This window comes from Carcharhinus amblyrhynchos, chromosome 15 (genome assembly GCF_965287045.1).
Source record: "Carcharhinus amblyrhynchos chromosome 15, sCarAmb.v2.hapA, whole genome shotgun sequence".
Taxonomy (NCBI): Eukaryota; Metazoa; Chordata; class Chondrichthyes; order Carcharhiniformes; family Carcharhinidae; genus Carcharhinus; species Carcharhinus amblyrhynchos.
The window spans coordinates 48,028,254-48,052,879 of NC_137338.1; the positions used below are offsets into that span (position 1 = coordinate 48,028,254).

General features: G+C 40.6%; 1 protein-coding gene across 4 annotated transcripts in view; it reads left to right on the top strand.

The window, feature by feature from the left end:
• The window catches only part of pdk3a (pyruvate dehydrogenase kinase, isozyme 3a), a 62,954-nt gene that overhangs the window by 6,473 nt on the left and 31,855 nt on the right, over nucleotides 1-24,626 (top strand). For 3 of the 4 annotated variants that reach the window (XM_080203917.1, XM_080203914.1, XM_080203913.1), the window contains exons 2-5: nucleotides 4,372-4,513; nucleotides 13,023-13,094; nucleotides 18,119-18,303; nucleotides 22,809-22,898. In XM_080203917.1, coding sequence (XP_080060043.1) covers nucleotides 4,372-4,513; nucleotides 13,023-13,094; nucleotides 18,119-18,303; nucleotides 22,809-22,898 — 489 coding nt within the window. Of the gene's footprint in view, nucleotides 1-2,939; nucleotides 2,960-4,371; nucleotides 4,514-13,022; nucleotides 13,095-18,118; nucleotides 18,304-22,808; nucleotides 22,899-24,626 lie in introns of those variants that run through there. The other variant, XM_080203916.1, reaches the window with a different exon arrangement.

Here is a 24,626-nt window from a genome sequence, read left to right on the forward strand (position 1 = left end):
AAAGCTCATGTGGAACAGAAACATGGCGTAGAACTGGGCTGAATGGCCAGTTTCTGTGCTATAAAATTCTGTATAATTCCTAAAATAGTATATACAGTAAGTAGGTTAGGACAAGTTGGTCAGTAAAATATTATTGTATAAATATTTGAATTGCTCTTATTTTAGTGTAAAGTATCTTCCACTGAGATATCCCATGGACCGAGAAAGGGCAGAAAAGTCCAGGGAACGCTTTTTCTTGTGGTGGCATTCTTTGAAAAAGAAACAAATAATGTTGACCACAATCCATTGCACCATTCATGATGAAGCATAAAATGGAGCAGCAAGAGATGATAAGGCATCAAGATTCTAATGAACTTAGTGGACAAAACCAATTTCTGTTTTCATAACCAAAATTTGATGAGATTTTTGACAGCCAAACATAAATATGTATTTTTTGGAACCTAGTATTCTTTTCAATCAAAAGCAACAATTTATGGGCAAGATATTTGTGGCATTATTTCCTATATGGCAAATCATTTTTTTCTTTATAAATAAATATTCTCTTCACCGTGCCCATCTCCTCTTGCACGCAGACGCACATGTAGATGCACACGCACATCAGGCTGTCAGGAAGTCTAGTGATCCGAATTGAGTTTGTTGCTTTCTGGCTTCTTGCTTGATCCATTAATATGCCTATGATAGTATTTTGGATTTGCAGGCCAATAATCATAAATTCCCAACAGACTTGTGATTGACATTTAAATTCTTAATTGGTCAAAATTTTGGGAAATAAATTTCAAGTTGCTGTGAACAAAGATAGTTAAAGATGTATCCAAGTATGATTGTGCCTCCTCTATATTAAAATAGCTTTAAGGGATGTGCTTTGATCACAAAAAATGTTCACATGAAAATTCATATTTGTTCCTTTGTTGAATGAATGCCTGGTTCTTTGCAAATAGAATGCTGTAATATTAGAAGTGTATTAGTTCAACCTAAATGTTGTATGTCAGGGTCCTGGGCTGAAACAATGCACCTGCAGTTCACTGTAAGATAGGTCCAAATATTGGTTATGCTACAAATGAAAGTCTAATGGAAAATTATAGTTGCTAACCTCTTTTTCCCATGAGATTTTGCAATGACTAACAGTTTCCTTTTTAATGGAATATACATTTGCAATCTCTCCTTTTAAAAGCACTAATCTTGTGTGCCAAGTTCTCCTTCCCTCTCACCCACTTTTCATCTTTTAAAAACTACCCTAATCCTTTCTGGTGTTCCATTTCTTTACTGACTATGTCCCTTTCATCTTAAATCTTATCATACTATTGCCATTTCTTCCAAGATGCTTGTCTAGTTTTTGTTGATTTGTCTGATAAATACTTTACTCATATTACCCATAATTGAATCTAGCAATATTTTCATCAGTCCTGCATCCCTCCTCAGTAGTCCAATGGCATAAAACTTGAAGAAGTAGCACAGGTTCTCTTTTCAACATTTATTCCTTTTTCTTCGTCCCAGTCAGTAAGTTGATCATTAAAATCTCCCAGAATAATGCCTCTAACTCATGCCTCTAACCTGATAGCAAATCTCCACTCTATTTCCTTGCCATGAACAAGCCTGTTTATCCCTTACTCTATACCTTTTCATTATATACATCAACAACATTATTCTTACCACAAAACAGAAGGAATTGCTGTTCACATAGCACCATGTCATGTTCTTGGGACATTTCAAAAGTGCTACATTGCTAATTAATTGCATTTAACCTCCAGTCAGGGTTACATTAGTAAATGCAAAAAAAATGTAAAAAACAATTGACACCCAGCAATGCTCAATAAGCGGAAAGTGAGATGAGGGTTTGGGGGAGGTGGTATTTGGGGGAGGGGGTGTAATTGGCCCAAAGGAATGTAAATGGTGATGATAAAGGCTGAGAAAGGTGCAAAGAGAGTCCATTAAGAGATTTGAATGCGTGAATGGCAGAACAAAGGTGCAGATTGTCCAAGGATAGCCCCCCACTCCCTGCACCCCCACAATATAAGTCTTGTCTGATTTTCTTTGTCTTCATCTCAGACGAAGAGACAATCTGATTTGAAATATTGGCTGTATTCTCTCTCCACTGATGCTGTCAGACGTGCTGAGTTTTTGCATGAAAATATTATGTCTTGCAGCATTTATTATAACTGTTTCACACAGACTATACAAATTTGTAATTGACATAGTTATTGTGTTTGATATTTTTTAATAAACCGGATTAGAAAAACCAATGTCCAACACTTGCTGCATATGGTCCTAGTTTGTAATATATATTGTACCTCAGTTGCTGTAAACAAGCTTGCAGCAAAGCCTTGACCTTCAGTACAGTATGATATTTATAGTGTGATCAGATTGCAAATGTCATGTTGCTCCTCAAGGAAGGGGTATTCTGGACTACTGTTGTGAACAAAGCGTGTAGCTACGTTAATCGATTTAATCTAGGAATTATGAGTAGATTTTGCCATCAAATGTATGTAATTTATACACAACCTGAGTGGGTTTCAGATAGCTGTGTTCACAAAACAATTATAAACAAAAGGGTTAAACTTTGCTTTTGTACACGTCATAATTCCTGTTAAATTAATAATTCTTTCCTCTGTATGGAATTAGTTGGATTGACTTGATTCTAGAGTAGCCTTTTTGATTTTCAATGGCAGCCTTTTAAAAGTTTAAAACATATCAATTTTTCACTGGTGAGATTTCTGCTTCGGAGTTACAATAACATAAAATCAGAAAGTGGTAAAAAACTCAGCAGTTCTGGCAGCACCGAGAAACAAAGAATTTTTGCTGAAGAAACATTGCCGGAATTTTCCCAAAAAAAGTTCTATGGCTGGAATCTTACCACTGTCCACGGCTTTGGGATTTTCTCATCCTGTCGCAGTGAATGGAGATTTGGCTGGCTAACAAATTCTCCAACTTCGCTGCAATAGGAGTGTGACATGAACAGCAGGTAAGATTTCACCTTTAGTGTCACAAAAGCCTGAAAGCATTGTGGGTTCATGTTCAATAAGAATAGTCTTTTCCCCTGGATACCATTTTCCCACACTCTAAGTGCTTGGGGAGGGGTGGGGGGGAGATGGCAGGGTTAGGGGGTTGTGTGGTGGGACGCAGCCTTAAGCCTGCCAGGGAAGCCAGCTGCACACTGTGCTAGAAGTGCAAGTGTACACAGTACATGGAAGATCTGTCAACATCCCTCTCACCGTAAATATCAAACCCTGTAAGACCCGGCCCCTTGGCAGTACCTGGTGCCAGGCTGATACTGCCCAAGGAACACTGCCTGCCTAGAGCATCTCAATCGCCTCCGGTTCCACTGGGGAACCATCACATTAGGTCCCCATTAGTGGGGGCCATCTATGATCCTTGCCAGTGAGGACCTCCACTGTCAAAGTCGGAAAGCTAGGTAGGCCCGGACGATTACATCCTGGACTCACTAATGATATTAAAATTAGCTAATACATATTTAAATCTGTCTCTCGCTCTTCCTGAGAGCAAGAAATGACCTGGGAAGATCACGATTGGCTTAATGCCTGCCACTTACATTTCCCATCCCACTACATGAATCAATAAGCAGGTTGGTAAGATTGTGCCCTTTAACCCTGTTTCCCTCTCGTCTCAGATGCTGCCAGACCTGATAAGTATTTCTGTCACTTTCTATGTTAATTTTAGATCCCTACATCAACATACTTTTCTTTTATATAATAACATCACATTGTTTCTAAATTTTTAATTAAATTATAGCTAATTGAAATGTAATAGAGGTGTTTGTGCATCTAGTGTATTGTAATTGGAAAACAGTTACTTTCACAACGTAAAGTAAAATCTTAGGTGCTTCACTGAGTTTTACTACTGTCACATATGTTGCTGAATGTATTTTTAACAATCTAATATTATGGGTAATGCTATATTTGTACCAATCCAATAGATTATCTGATTGTTTATCTTATTGTTTGTGGGACCTTGGTTATGTGCAGGTTGGTTGTTTTTCTCACTATCACTAGATTTGCAGTGGATGCCATGAGGACATGAAAGTTATATAAATGCCAGCTTATTTTTTACTTGTTTCTTATTGAATTGATACTATTATAAATAGACTTCTCTTAAGGTAATTGACACTAGAACAAAAAGGAAGTGATTAATTTGACTCTTACATAAAAGCCAGGGATGTCAGCCTGCCTGGTAGTATTGTATTTGGTGTCTCAGTTTTTGAATCTGAACACTGCCCAAATGCATTTCATTTCATCACTTTCCAATGAGTATGAGCCCATAATTGTCCAAATTGCACGGCTATTGAATATACTAGTTCTTGCGTTATGATATCAGGAATGTAGAATGTTTAATTCCCTTTTTTTTAACCCTTATTAGGCCGTGATAATGCATGTGAAAAAACATCGTTTATGTTTTTGCGAAAGGAGCTGCCAGTTCGATTAGCTAATACAATGAGAGAAGTGAACTTGTTGCCTGATAACCTACTCAGCAGACCCTCTGTGCGACTTGTCCAGAGCTGGTAAGTAAATACCATATGTAAGAGATTAGCCTATGAATGAAGTGGATTGTGTTTCACAATGAACACTAGTACAGAGAAATTTCTGCACGTGGAACCTATTCAAAAATCTAATATTCATTGTACTAAGTAGATTAATGTGGTCATGGTGAAATTATGCACTTTCAGTACAAGTTTAGTACAGTTTCTCATGACTTGGAAGCAATTGAGTATACAATTTTCATTAATGTCAGCAATTGACTGAATTTCCTAGTTATACTGTCAAATTAACACTTGAGAAGAATTGATATTCATTATATTTATCCTGTGTAATTTTTTTAAGCGTGATTCTAAGATCAGTGTTATCTTATACACAAGTCATCTACTTTTGGTGACACAGTGTTAGCATGCAAGTTTCAAATTTTGCATATGAAATTGCCTAATATCAAGATAAGATTCACAAGCAATTTTATGTGATCCTTTAATAGTCAAATTGATGTGCCTCAGGTACTTAATAAACTTAGTTTTTCACATTAGGAACTGGCAGATATTAGGCTAAATATCAAAATATTCTCTGGGATATTCCTTTTGCAGCAAACCCTAGTCCTAAAATGGCAATGGAAAGTCATAGAATCACAGAAACCCTATAGTGCAGAAAGAAGCCATTGGGCCCATCGAATCCTCACCGATCATAATCCCACCTAGGCCCTACTCCCATAACTCTACATATTTATCCACTAATCCCTCTAACCTATGCATCTCGGGACGCTAAGTGAGAATTTTAGCATGGCCAATCAACCTAACTCGCACGTCTTTGGGCTGTGGGAGGAAACTGGAGCACCCGGAGGAAACCCACACAGATACGAGGAGAATGTGCAAACTCCATACAGACAGTGACCCAAGCCGGGAATCGAACCCAGGTCCTTGGAGCTGTGAAGCAGCAGTGTTAACCACTGTGCTATTGTGCATGTTTTTACATGTTTTAGTTTGTATGAACGTGTTGTTTTTAATACTGATCCTACAACCTGAAATGAAACGTACGGAACTTTTCCTTGGAAGTTTTGCAGCTACTTACTCAACTCACAAAAGTGACATTTTAATTTTGTATTGGGAAAACCAAATTCTTTATTCTTGGCATCTTTCATACACTGGGACATGTCATTGCATGAGAGATGAAGAGAACTTTTTTTGTGCAATGCATAATTTTACACTGTGGTTATGTGGCAATTACTTCTGATTTTTTAAAATCTACAACGGTAGGAACGATCATACACCGCAGGGCAGTCCAGTAAGAGATTCCAGAATTATAATGGCGTGTTGCATTTGGCTATTAGAAAGAGAATGATACCTTTGATGACAAGTGAAAAAGAGTATGAAAAAGACCATTGATTTATTGGCAAAATGATAGGTTTGTGTTGTAGGTTCATATTCAATAAGAAATAGGTTAAATTATCCAAGCTTATTTCATGCCAGATCTCTACACCCAACAAACAAAGAATATTGCCATCCCATCAATTAGCATTGGATTTGGAAATTAGGAAATAGGTGTTAACGATGGAAAGATGGTAGGAGTGGAGGGCCTGAATGACATTATTGTTACTAGAGAGGCAGTGCTAGACAGACTGGAGGGACTGACTGTGGACAAGTCCCCAGGACCGGATGGAATGCATCCAAGGGTTCTGAAAGAAATGGTGGAGAAACCTCGCTGGATTCCGGGGAAGTGCAGGAAAATTGGAAAACGGCTAATGTTACGCCGTTGTTTAAAAAGGGTAGCAGGCAAAAGACAAGGAATTATAGGCCGGTCACTTTAACGTCTGTTGTAGGTAAAATGCTTGAATCCGTAATCAAGGAGAAAATAGCGAGGCATCTTGAGGAGAACTGTTTGATAGAGCAGACGCTGCATGGTTTCGTTAAACGGAAGTCGTGTCTGACGAATTTATTGGAATTCTATGAGGATGTGTCTAGTGCGGTGGATAGAGGAGAACAGGTGGATGTGGTGTTTCTTGATTTTCAGAAGGCGTTTGATAAGGTGCCGCACAAGAGGTTGTTACAGAAGGTTAGGGGGCATGGAGTTGGGGGTAGGGTGTTAGCGTGGATAGGGGATTGGCTGTCAAATAGGAGGCAGAGAGTGGGTGTCAATGGGTGCTATTCGGATTGGTGGTTGGTGACTAGTGGAGTGCCCCAGGGATCGGTGCTGGGGCCTCAGCTATTTACCATTTATATAGATGATCTGGAGGAGGGAACCGAGTGTAAGGTGTCCAAATTTGCTGATGACACAAAGATTGGTGGAAAGGCAAATTGTGCAGAGGGTGTGGAAAGTCTGTAGAGGGATCTAGATAGGCTGGGTGAATGGGCGAGGAACTGGCAAATGGAATTTAATGTTGGCAAGTGTGAGGTTGTCCACTTTGGTAGGAATAATGGTAGGAAGGACTACTATTTACATGGCGAAAGGCTGCAGCATGCTACGGTGCAGGGGGACCTCGGGGTCCTTGTGCATGAGTCGCAAAAACCCAGCTTGCAGGTGCAGCAGGTGGTCAGGAAGGCGAATGGGATGCTGGCCTTCATAGCGAGGGGGATTGAATATAAAAGTAGGGAGGTCTTGCTGCGGCTGTATAGGGCATTGGTGAGGCCACAGCTGGAGTACTGTGTGCAGTTTTGGGCGCCGTACTTACACAAGGATATTTTGGCCTTGGAGGGAGTGCAGAGGAGGTTTACTACGCTGATGCCGGAGTTGAGGGGGTTGAGCTATGAGGAGAGGCTGAATAAACTAGGCTTGTACTCGTTAGAGTTTAGAAGAATGAGGGGAGATCTCATTGGGACGTAAAAGATGATGAATGAGATGGATAGGATAGAGTGGAGAGACTCTTCCCGCTCAGAAAGGACAGTAGGACTAGAGGGCACACTCTCAGGATAAGGCGGGGGCAGTTTAGAACGGAGTTGAGGAGGAACTTCTTCACTCAAAGGGTGGTAAATCTCTGGAATTCTTTGCCCGTTGAAGTGGTGGAGGCTGCCTCGCTAAATATATTTAAGACGCGGGTAGATAGGTTTTTGATAGGCAAGGGGATTAAGGGTTATGGGGAGAAGGCGGGAAAGTGGAACTGAGCCACTTCTGATCAGCCATGATCTTATTGAATGGCGGGGCAGGCTCGAAGGGCTAGGTGGCCTACTCCTGCTCCTATTTCTTATGTTCTTATGTCCCAGAGGTACAAGGAGCAGTGCATCAATCCACTTAATTTCCAGAGTTAATTTTTTTCCGCATCGTTGATAGTATAAGCAGACATTTCAAAATTGTAACGTTTTCACATGTTTTGGTTTGTATGAATTTTGTGACAGTCATTCTGCAATGAAAAGCAAATCCTATCATTAAAATAGAAGCATTGATCCGCAGCTAACCACAGGAATGGATTCCCTGCTCACAATCAAGAAACTGAGGAGAGAGAAGTCAGCACTGACTCTCTGCTTCAGCAAAATTCTCTCTTATCTTGTGGTACAATGTTTTGAATGTGGAGCTGAGGGCACTTTTGAACCTGGTCTCAGGAATGTAACCGACACAGTGTTGGGGCAAAACAGTATTGCAAGGAAAATTTATTTGTAATATGTAAAGTGCCAATGCCAATTTAGGCATGGCCCCTGCATGTTTTTTATTTGCTGATGATAAAATGGCAGTTAGCAACTTCTGGCTGCTTATGAGCATGTGATTCCTCACATAGAAATATACATAGAAAATAGGAGCAAAAATAGGCAGTTTGGCTCTTTGAGCCATTCAAATATGATCGTGGCTGATCACGCAACCCGATGGACTGATTCTGTCTTCCCCCATATCTTTTGATCCCTTTCACCCCAAGAGTCATAAAGCGTACAATGTTTTGGCCAGTGGTAGTGAATTCCACTGCCTTCCATTTTCTACATAAAGAAATTTCTCCTCATTTTAGTCCTAAAAGGTTTACTCCTTATCCTTAGATTATGATCCCTGGTCAGGTCCTGCTACCACCAGCAACATCCTTCCTGCATTTACCTGTCTAGTCCTGTTAGAATTTTATAGGTTTCTATGTGCTCTTGCTTTATTCCTCTGGCCGCCAGCAAATATAATCCCAATTAATTCAATCTCTCCTTAATGTCAGTCTAATAAATCTTTGCTGCACTCCCCCCTCTAGCAAGAAGATTCTTGCTCAGATAAGTAGAACACCGCTACACACAATATTCCAGGTGTGGCCTCACCAAGGCCCTGTATAATTGGGACAAAACATCCCTGCTTCTGTACTCAAAAAAAAAGACGAGGATCATTCCTTCTACCATGTTGGAGGTTTAAAGGGTCTTTTGCTTCTGAAAACCAGGCACTAAGCTGTCAGATTTCTAGGTCAGGATTTTGCAAAAGACCAGCTTCTCGAGTCTGACCAAAACCCAATTGTTAGATGCTGTTGTTGCTTGCTAAACTGCGTATGTAATAGTTGTAAACATGTAAACAGATTTGGGTGTACAGAAACTATTGAAGGAGATTTTGTAGAGGAGCTGGAAGTTCAAGAGCAGAAGAATTTTCTTTCTGTGACTGTAAACGCGACCTATATTCTCTGGAATATAAGCAATATGAGATCACATGCAAAGTGGCAGCAGACCCCCCCTTCCCTCCCTACCGATCACATGCAGAGTGGCAGCAGACCCCTTTCCCCCACCGATCACTTGCAGATTGGCTGCGGAACCTCCCTTCTCCCCCCCACCTCCCCTCCCATGCCCCACTGATCACATGCAGAATGACAGTGGACCTCCTGTTCCCTCCCACTGATCATATGCAGAGTGGCTGCAGATCCCCCATCCCTCCCCCTCCCCCACCAATCACATGCAGAGTGGCAGCAGACCCCCTAGAGTGCTATCTGTCCTCCCTCCACCCCCCCAACTGTAGAGCCATCTGATCTGCTTCCCTTCCCTCCCCTCCCCACCCCCCAACAACCAGAGACCCATCTGACCTGCTTCACGCCCACCACCACCACAACCACTGATCTCAGCCAGATAGCCGCTGGAAGCTCAGAACCTACCTGCTCAGAAGTGGAGCGCCTGAATTGGATCTTTGTGGACCATGTCTGTTTCGTGCTGAATCTGGACGGGTGAACGCAGTGATAAAGGGGGAAGAGCTGGTAAATCCTTTCAGGTCCTGACTGAATCTCCCACCCTGCCAGGAGTACTTGATTCAGGCGGGGTTTAGACGAGCTCCCCACATTCAGGGAAGTAGCGAGAGACCCTGCCAGAGTGAAAGGGGGGGCGGGGGGAAATCGGGCAGCAGGGGATTGGTGCTCTCTGGCAGTGCCAGTCTGTGCCCCTGGCCAAGAGGCAAAGAGCCCATGCCCACTGGGCAACAGGCAATGCCAAGAGGATGAGACCTATTGTGGGCAGGGTCTAGGGGCAATCAGTGAGGAGTCCCACTGCCACTCTGCGTTGGGATTGGCCTGGGATGAACGTAGGGCAGTGATTGGGGTGTGGTCTGCCTCCAGGGGGTCTGTAGGGGAAGGGGTGATTGCCACTGCTGGGGGGTGGGGCCTGGACAAAGGGGCGCTCTGGGGCACAGGGGGTCAGGGCTGGCCCAGGAATTGTTGGGGGTGCTAACAGGCCGTTTGGGGGTGGGGGCTAGAGGGGCAGCACTGCTGGGGTCCAAGGTTGGCCAGCCATCAGGCTGGCCAGCAAGTGGGAGGTTGACAGTTTAGGGCCACTGCCGTTGCGCAGAGCTCCAGAAATGTCAAACGCCGCTGTGAATAGGCCCTGTCCCCCTGGGTTTTTTATGAGATTCACGACTGGGACCTCTTCAGTGCACAAAGTGCAGAAATTCAGGAGAGAAGCTGAACTGTCAGAAGAGTTGGGATATACAACAGCTTTCCTGCCAATTCAGCACTTTTGGGAGAATCGCCCCCAATGTTTCAGGGTGATGACCCTTCATGGGAGCTTCTGTACTATTTAGCCTTTGTACTAAATGAATATTGTGCATCTGTCTTCACAAGAGAAGAAGATACTGCCAATGTAGGAATAAAACAGGAGGCAGTAGTGATGTTGGATAAGATAAACATGTAATAAAAGGTTCAAAGTAGAAGATTGGGAATAATGTCTAAATAAATTTTAATATAATTAGCAGGCTTCGTTGCCATATTGTACCTGCATATTTGGAAATCCTCCCTCACACAGCGAGGTTTACAACTGCTTTTCAAGAACATGAATCCGTGCCATGGGGTAGGCAAGTCCTAACCATAGAGTGCAAAAAGAAGAAGGCAGTGCTAAACTTTCTAAAATACTGAATGGATTTCTGATGGAGTAATGTGTCCGATCTTGGGCACCACACCTCAGGAAGGATGCCAAGTCTTAAGAGAGATTTATTAGTATAGTGCCAGGGATGAGAAATTTTGATGTGAAGTGCCTTGAAAATCTGTTGTTTTCTTTACAGCATAGGCTATGAGAAAATTTGATAGAGGTGTTCAAAATCATGAAAGATTTTGATGCAGTAAGGAGAAATAATTTTCAGTGGAAGAAGGGTCAGTAACCACTGGACACAGAATTAAGGTGATTTTTGCAGAGCTAGTTGTAACCTGGAGGCTGGTCAAAGCAGATTCAGTAGTAATTTTTCAGAGTAGAAACTTGAAGGGGGAAAAGTAATGAATTAGAGAGTAATGAATTGATTGGAGATAGCATGGTTTTGTGGAGGGTAGGTCGTGCCTTACGAACCTCATTGAGTTTTTTGAGAAAGTGACCAAAGAGGTGGATGGGGATAAGGCAGTTGACGTGGTATATATGGACTTTAGTAAGGCGTTTGATAAGGTTCACCATGGAAGGCTTCTGCAGAAAGTGCAGATGTATGGGATTGAGGGTGATTTAGTTAATTGGATCAGGAATTGGCTAGCAGATAGGAAACAGAGGATGGTGGTTGATGGTAAGTATTCGTCATGGAGTTCGGTTACAAGTGATGTGCCTCAGGGATCTGTTTTGGGGCTACTGCTGTTTGTAATTTTTATAAATGATCTGGATGAGGGTATAGTTGGGTGGATTAGTAAATTTGCTGATGACACCAAAGTCGGAGGTGTGGTAGATAGTGAGGAGGGGTGTCATAGTTTACAGAGAGACTTGGACTAGTTGCAGAGCTGGGCCGAGAGGTGGCGGATGGAGTTTAATGCGGAAAAGTGTGAGGTAATTCACTTTGGCAGGAATAACAGATGTGTAGAGTATAGGGCTAATGGTAGGACTCTGAATAGTGTTGATAAACAGAGGGATCTAGGTGTATGTGTACATAGATCCCTGAAAGTTGGAAATCAAGTAGATAAGGTTGTTAGGAAGGCATACGGTGTCTTGGCGTTTATTGGTAGGGGGATTGAATTTATGAGCCGCAGCGTCATGTTGCAACTGTACAAAACTCTGGTGCGGCCGCACTTGGAGTATTGTGTGCAGTTCTGGTCCCCACATTATGGGAAGGATGTGGAGGCATTGGAGAGGGTGCAGAGGAGGTTTACCAGGATGTTGCCTGGTATGGAGGGGAGGTCCTATGAGGAGAGACTGAGGGATTTGAGGTTGTTTTTGTTAGAAAGAAGGCAGCTAAGAGGGGACCTTATTGAAACATATAAGATGATTAGAGGTTTAGATAGGGTGGACAGTGATAGCCTTTTTCCTCGGATGGAGAAAGCTAGCACGAGGGGGCATAGCTTTAAATTAAGGGGTGATATTTATAGGACGGATGTCAGAGGTAGGTTCTTTACCCAGAGGGTGGTGAGGGATTGGAATGCCCTGCCTGCTGCAGTTGTAAAAGCACATAGTTTGGGGGCGTTTAAGAGATCCGTGGATAGGTTTATGGATGGAAAGGGATTGGTTTAGATTAGTGGGTCATTGCTTTTTAATTGGTCGGCGCAACATCGTGGGCCGAAGGGCCTGTCCTGCGCTGTAATGTTCTATGTTCTATAAGTACAGGGCAGTAGGAAAAAAGGCAGGGGAGTGGGTCTAATTGAATAATTTTAACAAAAAAACCAGCACAGACTAGATTGGCTAAATGGACGTCTGTGTTGTGACCTGTCTCACAAATGGTAAGAGCTTGACCCTCGTTGAAATCTCTAACGTCAATACTCTGTCCCACCCAAATCACTGAAATGGTGACATGACTATCATCACTTAATTCCACCTTGCGCTCCGAACTCCCTACTCTGACAGTTGTTCTTTCATGCTCTTCAGTCTGTTCATCCTTCCCTTTGTTATCTCTCCCTTCAAATCTTAGTGGTCTACTACCCTCATCTATAGCTATCGTTCCTTCTTTCCTCGCTTAGCATCTGGACTAAAATTCAGTCTTGGTGAATTTAAATTTTCATCTCAACCTACATGGGGAAAAATGCTGCTAATCTTTTAACTTATTTTTCAAGTTAATTGAACTAGTTCATCTTGCACAGATTTACCTAATCAAAGTTATCCATAAAATGTTTTTGGTAAAATATCATATAAGATACATTGACATCGTTGATAGTGAAGTTGTTGGTTTTGTGTGACTGTTGACTAAAATCTTTTTTCTTTACCTCTTTCACAGGTATATGCAGAGTTTTCTAGAACTGCTAGAGTTTCAGAGCAAAGGTCCTGAAGATCCTCCTGTGTTGGAGAAGTAAGAATTTGTTTTCCACTTCTATCAAAGCAGTACATGCACCACAAACTGTCTTCCATGCTTTCACTTAGTGACTTAGTGGTCAGTACATGACTCTGAAATCTGCAAATTGGTTTACAGAAATGGTTCATTCCTTCCTGTCTTTCTCCACTGATGTGTTGAAAACCTAATTTTGTAAACTTGCAGAAATTCAATTATAAATGGATTATGCTTTATAAACTATACATTGAATTATTGCTGAAGGTTCCCTGAATTGCTTCAAAAATTACAGTAACTACAAGAAATACAGTTTTAACATTAGAGCCAATGTATTTTCCTTTATTACCTGATTTTGGTTTGTTAAGGTCATTGCTGTCATGGAATTCAGTTTTTCTCTGCACCAGATTCTTTCCCCCTCCCCCTCGTTTTTTTCCATATCACTAAGAATTTTCTTGCTTCTCTTTCTGTTTAGTAGCTCGTGTGCCCACCAGTTTCAATCCTCACATATAATTTTTGGCCTGACCCATTATTCACTACTTCCTTCCAGTTTTGCAATGTAGATTAAGGAACTTGATTGGGATGTTGAACTGATCCTCAACTTTTAAGAACAACAACAATTTTTACCTTTTAGCACTTTAACTTGGGAAAAAATCCGAAGAAGCTTCAGATAGGCAATAGATAAATATTGACACCAAAGTGAAGGAGATAGGTATAAGGAGGGTCTTACAGGAGGGGAGATTATGGTGGAGGAGCAGAGGGAGTTGCTTACGCTACAGCAACTAATGTTGAAGGAAAGGCAGTGGGCATTTGGCAAGGGGCAATAGTTGGAGGAACAGAATTCCTGAAGGTTTCGGATGGTTGTAGTAGGATACACAAAATGAACCAAAAGTATTTTATAAGCGCATAAATCTAAGGATAGACAAAGGAAAATTTGGAACAATTAGTTCAGAAAAAATAGATCATTTTGTGGAAGCAGAGAACAGGGCTTGGGCACTAAATGAATAAAAAAAGGAAATGCAGACTTATATGTTAACGTTTTTGTCTTTTTATTCCACAGGTGGAGGTCCACCTTGTTGTCAAACAAGGGGCATGCACACGGTGGGTCGTGCGTGGGCTGCTCTTGGAGGTTCCAGGAGTGGCCTAGTACTTCGTGTCGGTGTGTGTGCTTGATCCTGGACCGGTAGACGGGCGCCGCAACAGCTCAGTGACTAGCACTGCTAGCTGTGCAGATACATGGATTTGGGCCTGTGTCTGTGGGAGTTTGCGCATTCTCCCTGTGGTTGCGTGGGTTTCCTCCGGGCGCTCCGGTTTCCTCCCACACCCCAAAGATGTGCTCTTAGGCTGATTGGTATACCAAATTGACACTATTCTCCCCTGAATCTGGCTAAGTTAGGGGTTCCACTCGCAGACACGCAGGGCAGGGTAGGTGTAGGAGGATGTGGCGGCGCGGGCTCGTTGGGCCGAAGGGCCTGTTTCCCGTGCTGGGTTGTTCTTTGTTTGTTGTTGGATACAGCCAGCAGAGTTTTGAATAAGCTGAAGCTTATGGAGAACAGCAGTAAAAAGATAGAAGGACAGAATGTACTCTACACATGGGGCTTCAATGCGCACCATTAAGAATGGCTTGATTGCATCTGAGTTGTGTAGGACATAGCTGGCAGATGGTAAGTGAATCAACACAACTTTGAAAAATCCACTTGACCTTGTTCTAGATACATATGTGCATGCATACTAATTCGGAGCAGGAGTAGGCCGCCAGGTCCTTTAAGCCTGCATTGCCATTCAATAAGATCATGGCTGATCTGACTGTAACTTTCCACCAACTTCAGATAACCTTTCATCCCTTGTTTATCAATAATCCATCTACCTTTGCCTTGAAAACATTCAAAGACTCCTGAGGCTCACCACTAGTCACAAGCCTTCAGTCTGACAAGCATCCTTCCACAGTTACCCTTTGCTTCCTACCATCAAGCCAATTGTGTATCCAGTTTGTCAGCTGTCCCTGGATTCCATGTGATCTAGCCTTCCAGAGCAGCCTGCCATGTGGAACTTTATCAAAGGCCTCACTGAAGTCCATATGGACTACATCTACAGCCAAGCCATCATCAATCTTCCTGGTCACTTCATGAAAGAACTCTTAAAAAATTTATAGGGCATGATCTCTCATGCACAAAGCGGTGCTGACTACTCCTAATCAAACCCACTTGGCAGATACTCAACAAACAGCTAACTCCTTTCCCTGCAATAGAGTAAGAATAAATTCCCAACTCTCAGGTATGCTGTCAGTTCCTTAGTTGTGCCCATTTGCAGAAAATGTGAAGTGGTTAGTTTTGCTGAGAAAAATCAATACAAAGTAAATGGTACAATTTTAAATGGATGTAGAAAAGTAAAGACATGCAGATATATGTACACAAGTCTTTGAAGGTGTCAGGGAAAGTTGCATTTTTAAAAAATATTGGATCCTAGACATTAGTAATAGAGGCACAGAATACATAAAACATACAACAGACGAATGGGTATTGTGGTCGAACCAGACTACTAGCATTTATAATTCACACGGGTCTTCTTATTCCTTTACATAATCTCAGCTTTTCAGCATGTCTTTCTATTGCTTTTCTCTCTTACTCGTGTTGTTTCCTTTGGAAAGCATCAAAGCTATCTGCCTCAAAACACTTCCTGTGAAAATAAATTGTGTATTCTAACCACTCCCTGTGCAAAGAAGATTCTCCCCATTTGCCTTTTGGATTTATTATTACCATCTTCTGTTTATTGCCCTGGTTTTGGACTGTCCCACAGATGGGAACATTTCCTGCACATCAGTCGAATTTATTCATAATTTTAAGGATCTTTACAGATCACTTCTAACACGTTTCCAAAGATAAAAGTCCATCTGTTCAATTTTTCCCAATAGCTGGAATCTCTCACTTTTGATATCATCCTCTTAGATATTTTTTACATTTTCTCCATTATTTCTACTATTTCTCATTGTCCTAGACAAATGTTCTAGACAGGTGTAACTTGACTACTATTGAATTCTATAATCCTAGGAATAAATCAACATGTTATTTTACTTTGCTAAGATGTGATACTGCTTCTAATGATTTCTTTTCCTAAGTCCCTTTGCTTTCTACTTTATTCGGTTCTTTAGTTTCTAAGATTTCTATTTTTGTGCCAAAATCTTCACCTCACATTTATTTATGTTGAAATTCATTTGCTGCTTAACTGCCCAGTCTACAAGTTGTCAAATTGTATTATATTATGCTATTCTTCAATGTTAACTAAACCTCCAGTTTATTGTCATCAGCAAATTTTGAAACTGAGTTACTTGTTTCTGAGTCCAAGTCACCAATGTTAATGATGAGTAACGGTAATTTCAGCATTGATCCCAGTCACACATTCCAACTTCCTCCAATCTGACTAACCACACTTTACAGCTGTTTTCTGCTTTGCTATCAATGCAGCTGTTTGTCCTCTGGTTCTAAATATCCTAAACTCTGTCATGAACCCACCAAATGGTACTTTATCAGAGAGCTTTTGAAACTTTCATTGTTGCTTTTGAATTTAAGTTTATAGAGCATAGCCTAGTCCACAGTTGGAATCTTCTGTCCAATTCTGGACACCACATTTGAATTGATGTCAAAGCTTTGGAGGAGGTGGGGAAGTGAATTACTAGAATTAATCCAGGGATGTTGGTTATGTGTAGAGGCAGGAGAAGCTGGGGTTGTTCCTTTAGAGCAGAGAAAGTCAAGTGTAGATTTGGTAGAGGTATTCAAAATCGTGTGGCATTTTGATAGACTAAGGAGAAACTATTTCCACTGGAAGAAGGCTCATTAACCAGCGAGCACAGACTTAAGATTGATTTTAAAAAAACAGAGGGAACATGGGGAAACCTTCTTCCCTTTGCACAGCAATTGAAGCCAATTCAACAGTACCTTCCAAAGGGCAGTTGAATAAATACTGGCATATTGCAGGGCTATGGGGAAAGAGCAGTGAAGTGGAACTAATTTATGCGGTCTACCAAAGAGTCAGCACAGCCATGAGGGAGGGTCCATGATCTTTGTGTGCTGTGCCATTCTTCTATTGAGTATCATTTGTCCAGGGGGCCAAAAGTTAATGTGCATGTATTCCAGTTCACTGAATATACCATACACTCACGTATAATTTTCCTGACTTCAATCGGCAGGAGAATAAATACTGCTTCTTCATTATCTCAGGACATGCAAATGATACTGAACTCTGTTCACTCTGTGAATTTTCCTGTTTCTGGCACCCTAATAGAGGGAATGTCATTGATGGAGCAGCTGAGGATGGCTGGGTCTTCAGTGCTACCCTAAGGTGGTCTTGGGGCTCAGAGGATTGGTCTCCAACAATCACAATCTTCATTTGTGCTTAGTATGATTCCAACCAATGGAGAGTCTTTCCCACTGATTTCCAATTTTGCCAGGACAATTAACTAGTCAAAGGCTGCCTTGATGTTGAGGGCAGTCGCTCTTGCCTCACCTCTTGAATTCCGCTCTTCTGTCCATGTTTAGGCCAAGGCCTGAAACCACATGACTTAGTGGAACCCAAATGGAACATTGGTGATCAGGTTACTGCTGAGTAGGTGCTTCTTCATTGTACTGTTAGTGACACTTTCTATCACTTTGATGATCTAAAGTGGAATGATGGGGAAATAATTCATTAATGGCATTTCCTCCATCATAAGGGTTGAAGTGGGAATTTTTGCCAGTGATTGCATACTGTTCAGTTCCATTCAGAACTTTCTGACAATAAACCGGCAGCCCTGCCTGCCTATGTCCGGGATCTTCCTGTTCTGTTGAAAATCACTGAACTTTAGAATGGGGTGCCGAATCTCCTTGGCAGGTCAGGCCATGGGAGTGAGAGTCGTTGGGGGGAGAGAATAGTTAGAATTAATGTTCTATGTGTTTTTGCTATTCTTGTGAAATGTTTAATTTGAAGTTGCAAGTGTAAGTGTAAGCTTCCATTGCATGGCTTTTATTAAACTTGGTTGCATATCTTTCTTGATGTGACAAATTTTTCTACCTCAGTTTTCTAGAATCTCTGATTAAAATCCGAAATCGACACAATGATGTTGTGCCAACCATGGCTCAGGGAGTTATTGAATACAAGGAAAAGTATGGCTTCGATCCATTTATTAGTTGTAATATTCAATATTTTTTGGACCGTTTCTACACCAGCCGTATTTCATTTCGGATGCTTATCAACCAACACAGTAAGTCCTTTGTCTTTGTATGAAAGTTAAACGCTAATTAAGATGTGGGCTATGAGAAAGAGACTCCTTTCTGGGGAGTTTGTTTTAGAAAATGACCTGTAGCAATGACACAGCTGCACCATTTCTATTTTTAGGTGTCTCTTTTTTTGCTTTGAGCTATTTTGAATCCACATTCTAGACTGAAATTCTTCTGTTTAGTGTAGAAAACAGTTAGGGATCCTAGGTAGCTGGATTTTTGATTGATGTTGCTTGTTGGCTGTATGTGGAAGGTACTGAATGGAACTTGTTTGAAACTGAAAGCAGGGAATAACTTAATTGGCAAAGCTGATGATCTATGATCTAATGAAAATAAATTTATGGCCTGTAGTGAATTTCTTAATGGAAAAGGCCACATTTATCTTAAAGCCAAGTTTCTGCAAACAAATCTTTCAGTGAATCCCAGTTTGGAACCGACACCATGACCAATGGAATTCTCTCATCAATTCCTCAGCTTGCAGATGCCTGCCTAAGTATTTGACCAAGTTTCATTTGATTCCAATGGTATTTTGAAGCTTTGTTTTAAGTACAGAGCAACACAATGACACTGGTTAGTAGTGCTGCCTTACAGGACCAGGGCCTGGTTCAATTCCTGTCTCGGGTCACTGTCTGTGTGGAGTCTGCACATTCTCCCCATGTCTGTATGGGTTTTCTCCAAGTGCTCCAGTTTCCTCCCACAGTCCGAAAGACTGGTTAGCTGCATTGGCCATGCTAAAATTCCCCCTTGGTGTACCTGAACAGGCACCAGAGTGTGGCGACAAGGGGAATTTCACAGTAACTACATTATAGTGTTAATGTAATCCTACTTGTGATACTAATAAATAAACTTTAAGATACTGAAAGCATATGAATTTATTTACTTTTCTTGAATATTCTTTGAACGTACCCAGTGATAGGAATAATTTGTGGGGAGGTGGTGGCATAGTGGTATTGTCACTGGACTAGTAATGCAGAGGTCCACGGCAGGATCTGGGGACCTGTGTTCAAATCTCACCATGGCTGATGATATATTTTAATTCAATAAAAATCTGGAATTAAAATCTAGGGATGACGATTATCAATAGTCAACAAAACCCATCTGATTCAACAGTTAGGGAAGGAAATCTGTCATCCTTACCTGGTCTGGCCTACATGGAATTCCATATCCACAACAATGTGTTTGACCCTTGGGTGTGGGCAATAAATGCTGGCCTAGCCAGTGATGCCCACGTCTCTTAAGTAAATAAAAAGAAGTTATGTTATTGGATTAATATGGCAATTTCAGTTCAAATCCCACCGCAGCAGCTAGGGAATTTAAATTCAGTTAAATAAACGGAGGAAGAAGTATTGTAACGGTAACTCTTAATTACCATTTAGTTGTAAAAACTGACGTGGTCTGCTTATCCCCTTATAGGGAAGGCAATCTTCTTTCCTGACGTATGTGACTCCAAACTCTCAGCAGTGTGATTCAAACTGCCCTCTGAAATATCGTAGCAAGCCACTCAGTTGTCTAGAAGGTGAATCACCACCACCTTCTCAATGTAATTAAAAGTGGCTATAAATGTTGACCTTGCCAGTGATGCCCACACCCTGTGAACAGATAGAAGAAAATGCTGTCCCTGCCAGCAGCATTCATATTACAAAGCACAAGTCGCGAGTGTGATGGAATGCTCTCCATATGCCTGGATTTGTACAGCTCCAACAATACGGAAGAATCGATTCAACACCATCAGAGCAGCTCACTTTGAATAACGTAAAATTAGCATTATCAAATTCATCTCTGCCCATAAAGTTATAGATGTTTCAGAGCTCAAGTTTTAGTTAAATGTGCCTGTGCTTTGTTGGCTTCCACTTTTTTCCATAACACCTTAATGTTTTTCTTGGTGTTTATTTTGGCACTAACTTTGTTTTAATAACTTGCAACCATTCCATATTCTAATAATGTTTTATGAAAACATACTTTAGTCTCTTTACATTACTAGTGTGAATTGTAAACTTGTTTCCTTATTAGAATTCACCAACCAGTAGAAATAATCTCTTATTTATTTTCTTGAACCTTTTCGTACTTTTAAGCATTTCTATTAAAACCTTTCTCTACTGAGAATAACCCTAAGTATTTTTAACTCGTAACCGTTTCATTTGCTGAATCTGTTGTTTTATTGCTTCAAAAATGTTTTTGAAATGAGAAGCTCAAAACTGCATATTGCAATCCAACAGCGTTTCAATTAATATCTTGTGCAGATTCAGCAATGTTCCTTGGTTTCATATAGCTATTTTATGCGTTTGTTAAATACTTGTTTTTGTTTGTAAAGATCGATGTTTCTACAACTACCATTCCCCAATCTCCATTGTGCCGCATTGAGTACTTTAACATTTTCTTACCTCAACATCTTACAATCCAACATGCACGCACACACACACACACACACACACACACACAAAACACATAAAGTTGTATCTTATATTTATGTAAACTGGACTGTATTTATCAATTTTCAACAAGACATTATTGAATTTTGAATATTAAACACATTGGGCCTAATGTCCCAGCAAAAAAAACCTCTTATGCACTTGTTGCTTTTAAACTTTATAGTCTGAGTTTACATTGTATCAGGGATTTGTAGGAAGTTGTTTCGTTTAACAAATCCAATGTTTTCAGTGAAATAGTCGGTCATAGATCTTGCACATATAGCACCTTCCCCAAGCTCAGGATGTACCGGAGCACTTTCTCAGCTAATTAAATACTTTTGAAATGTAATCACTGTTGTAAATCTAGAAAAAGAAACAGTTGCACACAGCATGATCCCATAAATAACGTTGGTATAAATGACTAAATAATCTTTTCTGAGTAATATTGGTTGAGGGTAAACATTAGCAAGCACACAAGGTGAATTCCATTGTTGTTCTTTAAATAATGATGACGAATATTTTATACTTGATAGGGCAGACTGAACCTTAGTTTAAAACCCTATTTTGAGGATAGACTCTTGGTCAATACCAAACTCTCTCAGCTTAGATTATATGTCTCTGGAGTAAGACTTAAAATCCACAGTCTTCTGTCTAAATGGTGAGGGTGCTACTACAAATGGTTTGACTGTGACACAGTATTTTTATTAGATTATGCATTATACCCTGGAAAACTACTTGAGTGTTAATTTTTCCAAACATTCATTAAATCCCTGACTAGGAAATAATCCATAAATGAATTTATGGAGTTCATCGTGTGCTGATCTGACACCAACTCATTTGTTGTGTTCCTTAATGTTATTGTAACAAATGATTTATAGTACTGTTAAAATTGCTTCATTTAATCTGCCCCTTGATTTTATTTGTACTCTGATGTTGGAATACAGCTTTGTAATCCAATCATACTTATTCTGTATTCTAGTGTAAGTACATAATATCCATTCTACAAATTATTGTATTTATTGCAAGTTAGTATACTTTATTACCTATTTTTCTTGAGTTGCCAAAATTTAGCTATGCTCTTAGAAATGACCAGTTTGCTTTGGTTTTCTTTCTAACCCCTGTCAGATTTTCATTCTTTGTTGTCTCCTTATTGGTAGCCAGTTCAATGACCATTGGTTAACCTTTAGCAATCAACCATTATTTTATGTGTGACTCTTGAATATTGGATCAAAGTTTCTAATAGCATTGTGACAGTACATTCACCATATGTACCACAACAGTTCAAGAATCTAGCTCACCACCATCTTCTCAAATGCTTCAGAGAATGGTTAATATATGGCCACCTTGCCATCATGCCCATATCTCAAAGATTTTTTTTTAAACCTGATCCAACTTCAGTTGTTTGCTTGTCCTATTGATATAATAACCAGAATATATCTTGACTGTGCCAGCCTGTGCCTTAACTTGTAGAAATTAGATAAGTAGGTTATGTTTCTGTAGGGACAGACTACACACTCCCTCTTGGGGAGAAAGAAACTTTCTATATTTTAACTTCTCTCTAACTTGGGTTGGAGACTCTCAAACCTAATAATGGTCAGTTCGTCATATAGACCCTTGTATAACAAAAATTAACTGCTTGTACATCACTTAGAATTGATGACCTGTATTGTATCACGATGAAACAGTATGTTAACATTATTTATCACAATGAATGCCTTGTTACACTAAAAATGAATGTTGAAGCAGAGTTGAATTAGGTAATACCATTAAACCCCAGTCAATGGCCAAGTGAGACATAAAACAGCAACTTCAAATGTCTGAGAGAATTTCCATAATGTTAAGCACCAAAATGAACGTGTGTGTGTGTGTGTGTGTGTGTGTGTGTGTGTGTGTGTGTTTGCTTACTGACTAGGGCTATTGTAATAATGTGACTTCATGATCTGTCACCAAAGAAAATATAATCTCCAAATATTTAGTATGTTTTACATTTGATGTGACTATTTTATTCTAGTCAACTTTATTAAATAGTTAAACGAGCTCTTGATTTATTGTATGTTTTCTTTCTTATTTATTCATTGCAGCTCTTCTCTTCGGAGGCAACACAAATCCAGCACACCCCAAGCATATTGGTAGTATTGATCCAAACTGCAATGTTGCTGATGTTGTTAAAGGTGAGCTGTACCATAAAGAGCAAAATGTCTGTAAGATACTTAATGACAAATTCAGAATTAACCAAGGGCTTTCCAGGTGCTAGCTGTTATTTACAAACAAGGAAGAGTCTGATAGAACTGAATGTGACTATTCTCCACCTCCTTGGCTCCAACTGAGGATCCTCCTGATCCAGGATATGCCCTCGCATATCATGTGGCCTTCAGGGATCACCCTCTGAAAGGGGCTAGGCTACCACATTCCTAACCCCGCCTAACTCCTGAGTTCACCTATGATGAAACAAAAATAACATCATTAACATAGGCATGTGAGTTACAACAGGACATCAGTAACACACCAGGAAAACTCATTATATGTTAAATTGGTCTGATCATGGCTGATGCATTTCTCAACCTCATTCTCTCGTCTTTTTCCCGAGAACCTATCTATCTCTTGTCTTAAATACACTGACTGACTTGGCCTCCAAAGACTTCTGTTGCAGTGAATTCCACAGATTCACCACTCTCTGGCTGAAGAAAATCCTCCACATCTCAGTTCTTCCCTGTGTCTTCCCTTTATCCTGAGGTGTATCCTCGGATCCTAGTCTTCCTACTAATGGAAATATCTTCTCCACGTCCACTGTATCCAAGCTGCTCAGTATTCTGTAAGTTTCAATGAGATCCTCCCTCACCCTTCTAAATTCCCATTACGTACAGACCCAGAGTCCTCAAATGCCCCTCATACTTCAAGCCTTGCATTCCCGGGATCATATTGGTGAACCTTCTCTGAACCATTAAGGCCAGCACATCTTTCCTTAGATACAAGGCCCAAAATTGCTCACAATATTTCAAACGAGGTCTGAACAGAGCTTTATAAAGCCTCAGCAGTATATCTCTGCTTTTGTATTCCATTCCTCTCAAAATGAATGCTAACATTCATTTTGAATTTGCCTTCCTAACTACCAACTCAACCTGCAACGTAACCATAAGGGAATCAAAAACCAGGACTCCTAAGCCTCTTTGCGCTCTGGTTTCTGAATTCTGTTCCCAATTAGAAAATAGTCTGCACCCCTTCTTCCTGCCAAAGTGCATAACCTCACACTTTCCCATGTTTTGTTCCATCTGCCACTTCTTTGCCCAGTATCCTCATCTGTCCAATTCCTTCTGCAGCTTCCCTGACTCCTCAATACTGTATGTCCCTCCACCTATCTTTGTATCATCTGCAAACTTAGCCACACATATCACGCATGTATAAAGTGAAAAGTTGTGGTCCCTACAGAACTCCAAAAATCACCATCTGCCATCCCTGAAAAGGACCCCTTTATCCCAACTTTCTGCCTTCTGCAGTCAGCCATTCTTCTATCCAAGCTATTACCTTGTCTCCAACACCATGGTCTTATGTCGGTCAATGATGTACAAATCTTTGATTTTTGGGCAAATTGCCATCATGCAGGTTACTTTTGCTGAAATTAAGAGTCTTTGAAACACACACAGATAACACTGATTTGAACAAATACTGAAGGAATATGACAGTGGGAGAGGATGTTTCAGCTTTTTAAATTGGCTGGGACCAAAGGAGACTTATCAAGAGCTCACAAGCTGCATTTGGCCTATGGGTCGCATCTTGGCTAATCACCCTTACCTGATATATGTACCTTGATTTAGCGAAACCATAGTTTGAAAATAAAATTTTAAATACTTTATCCTTTCCTGTGTGCTGAAGAGGAATTGAAATTGTATTAATAGCATGTT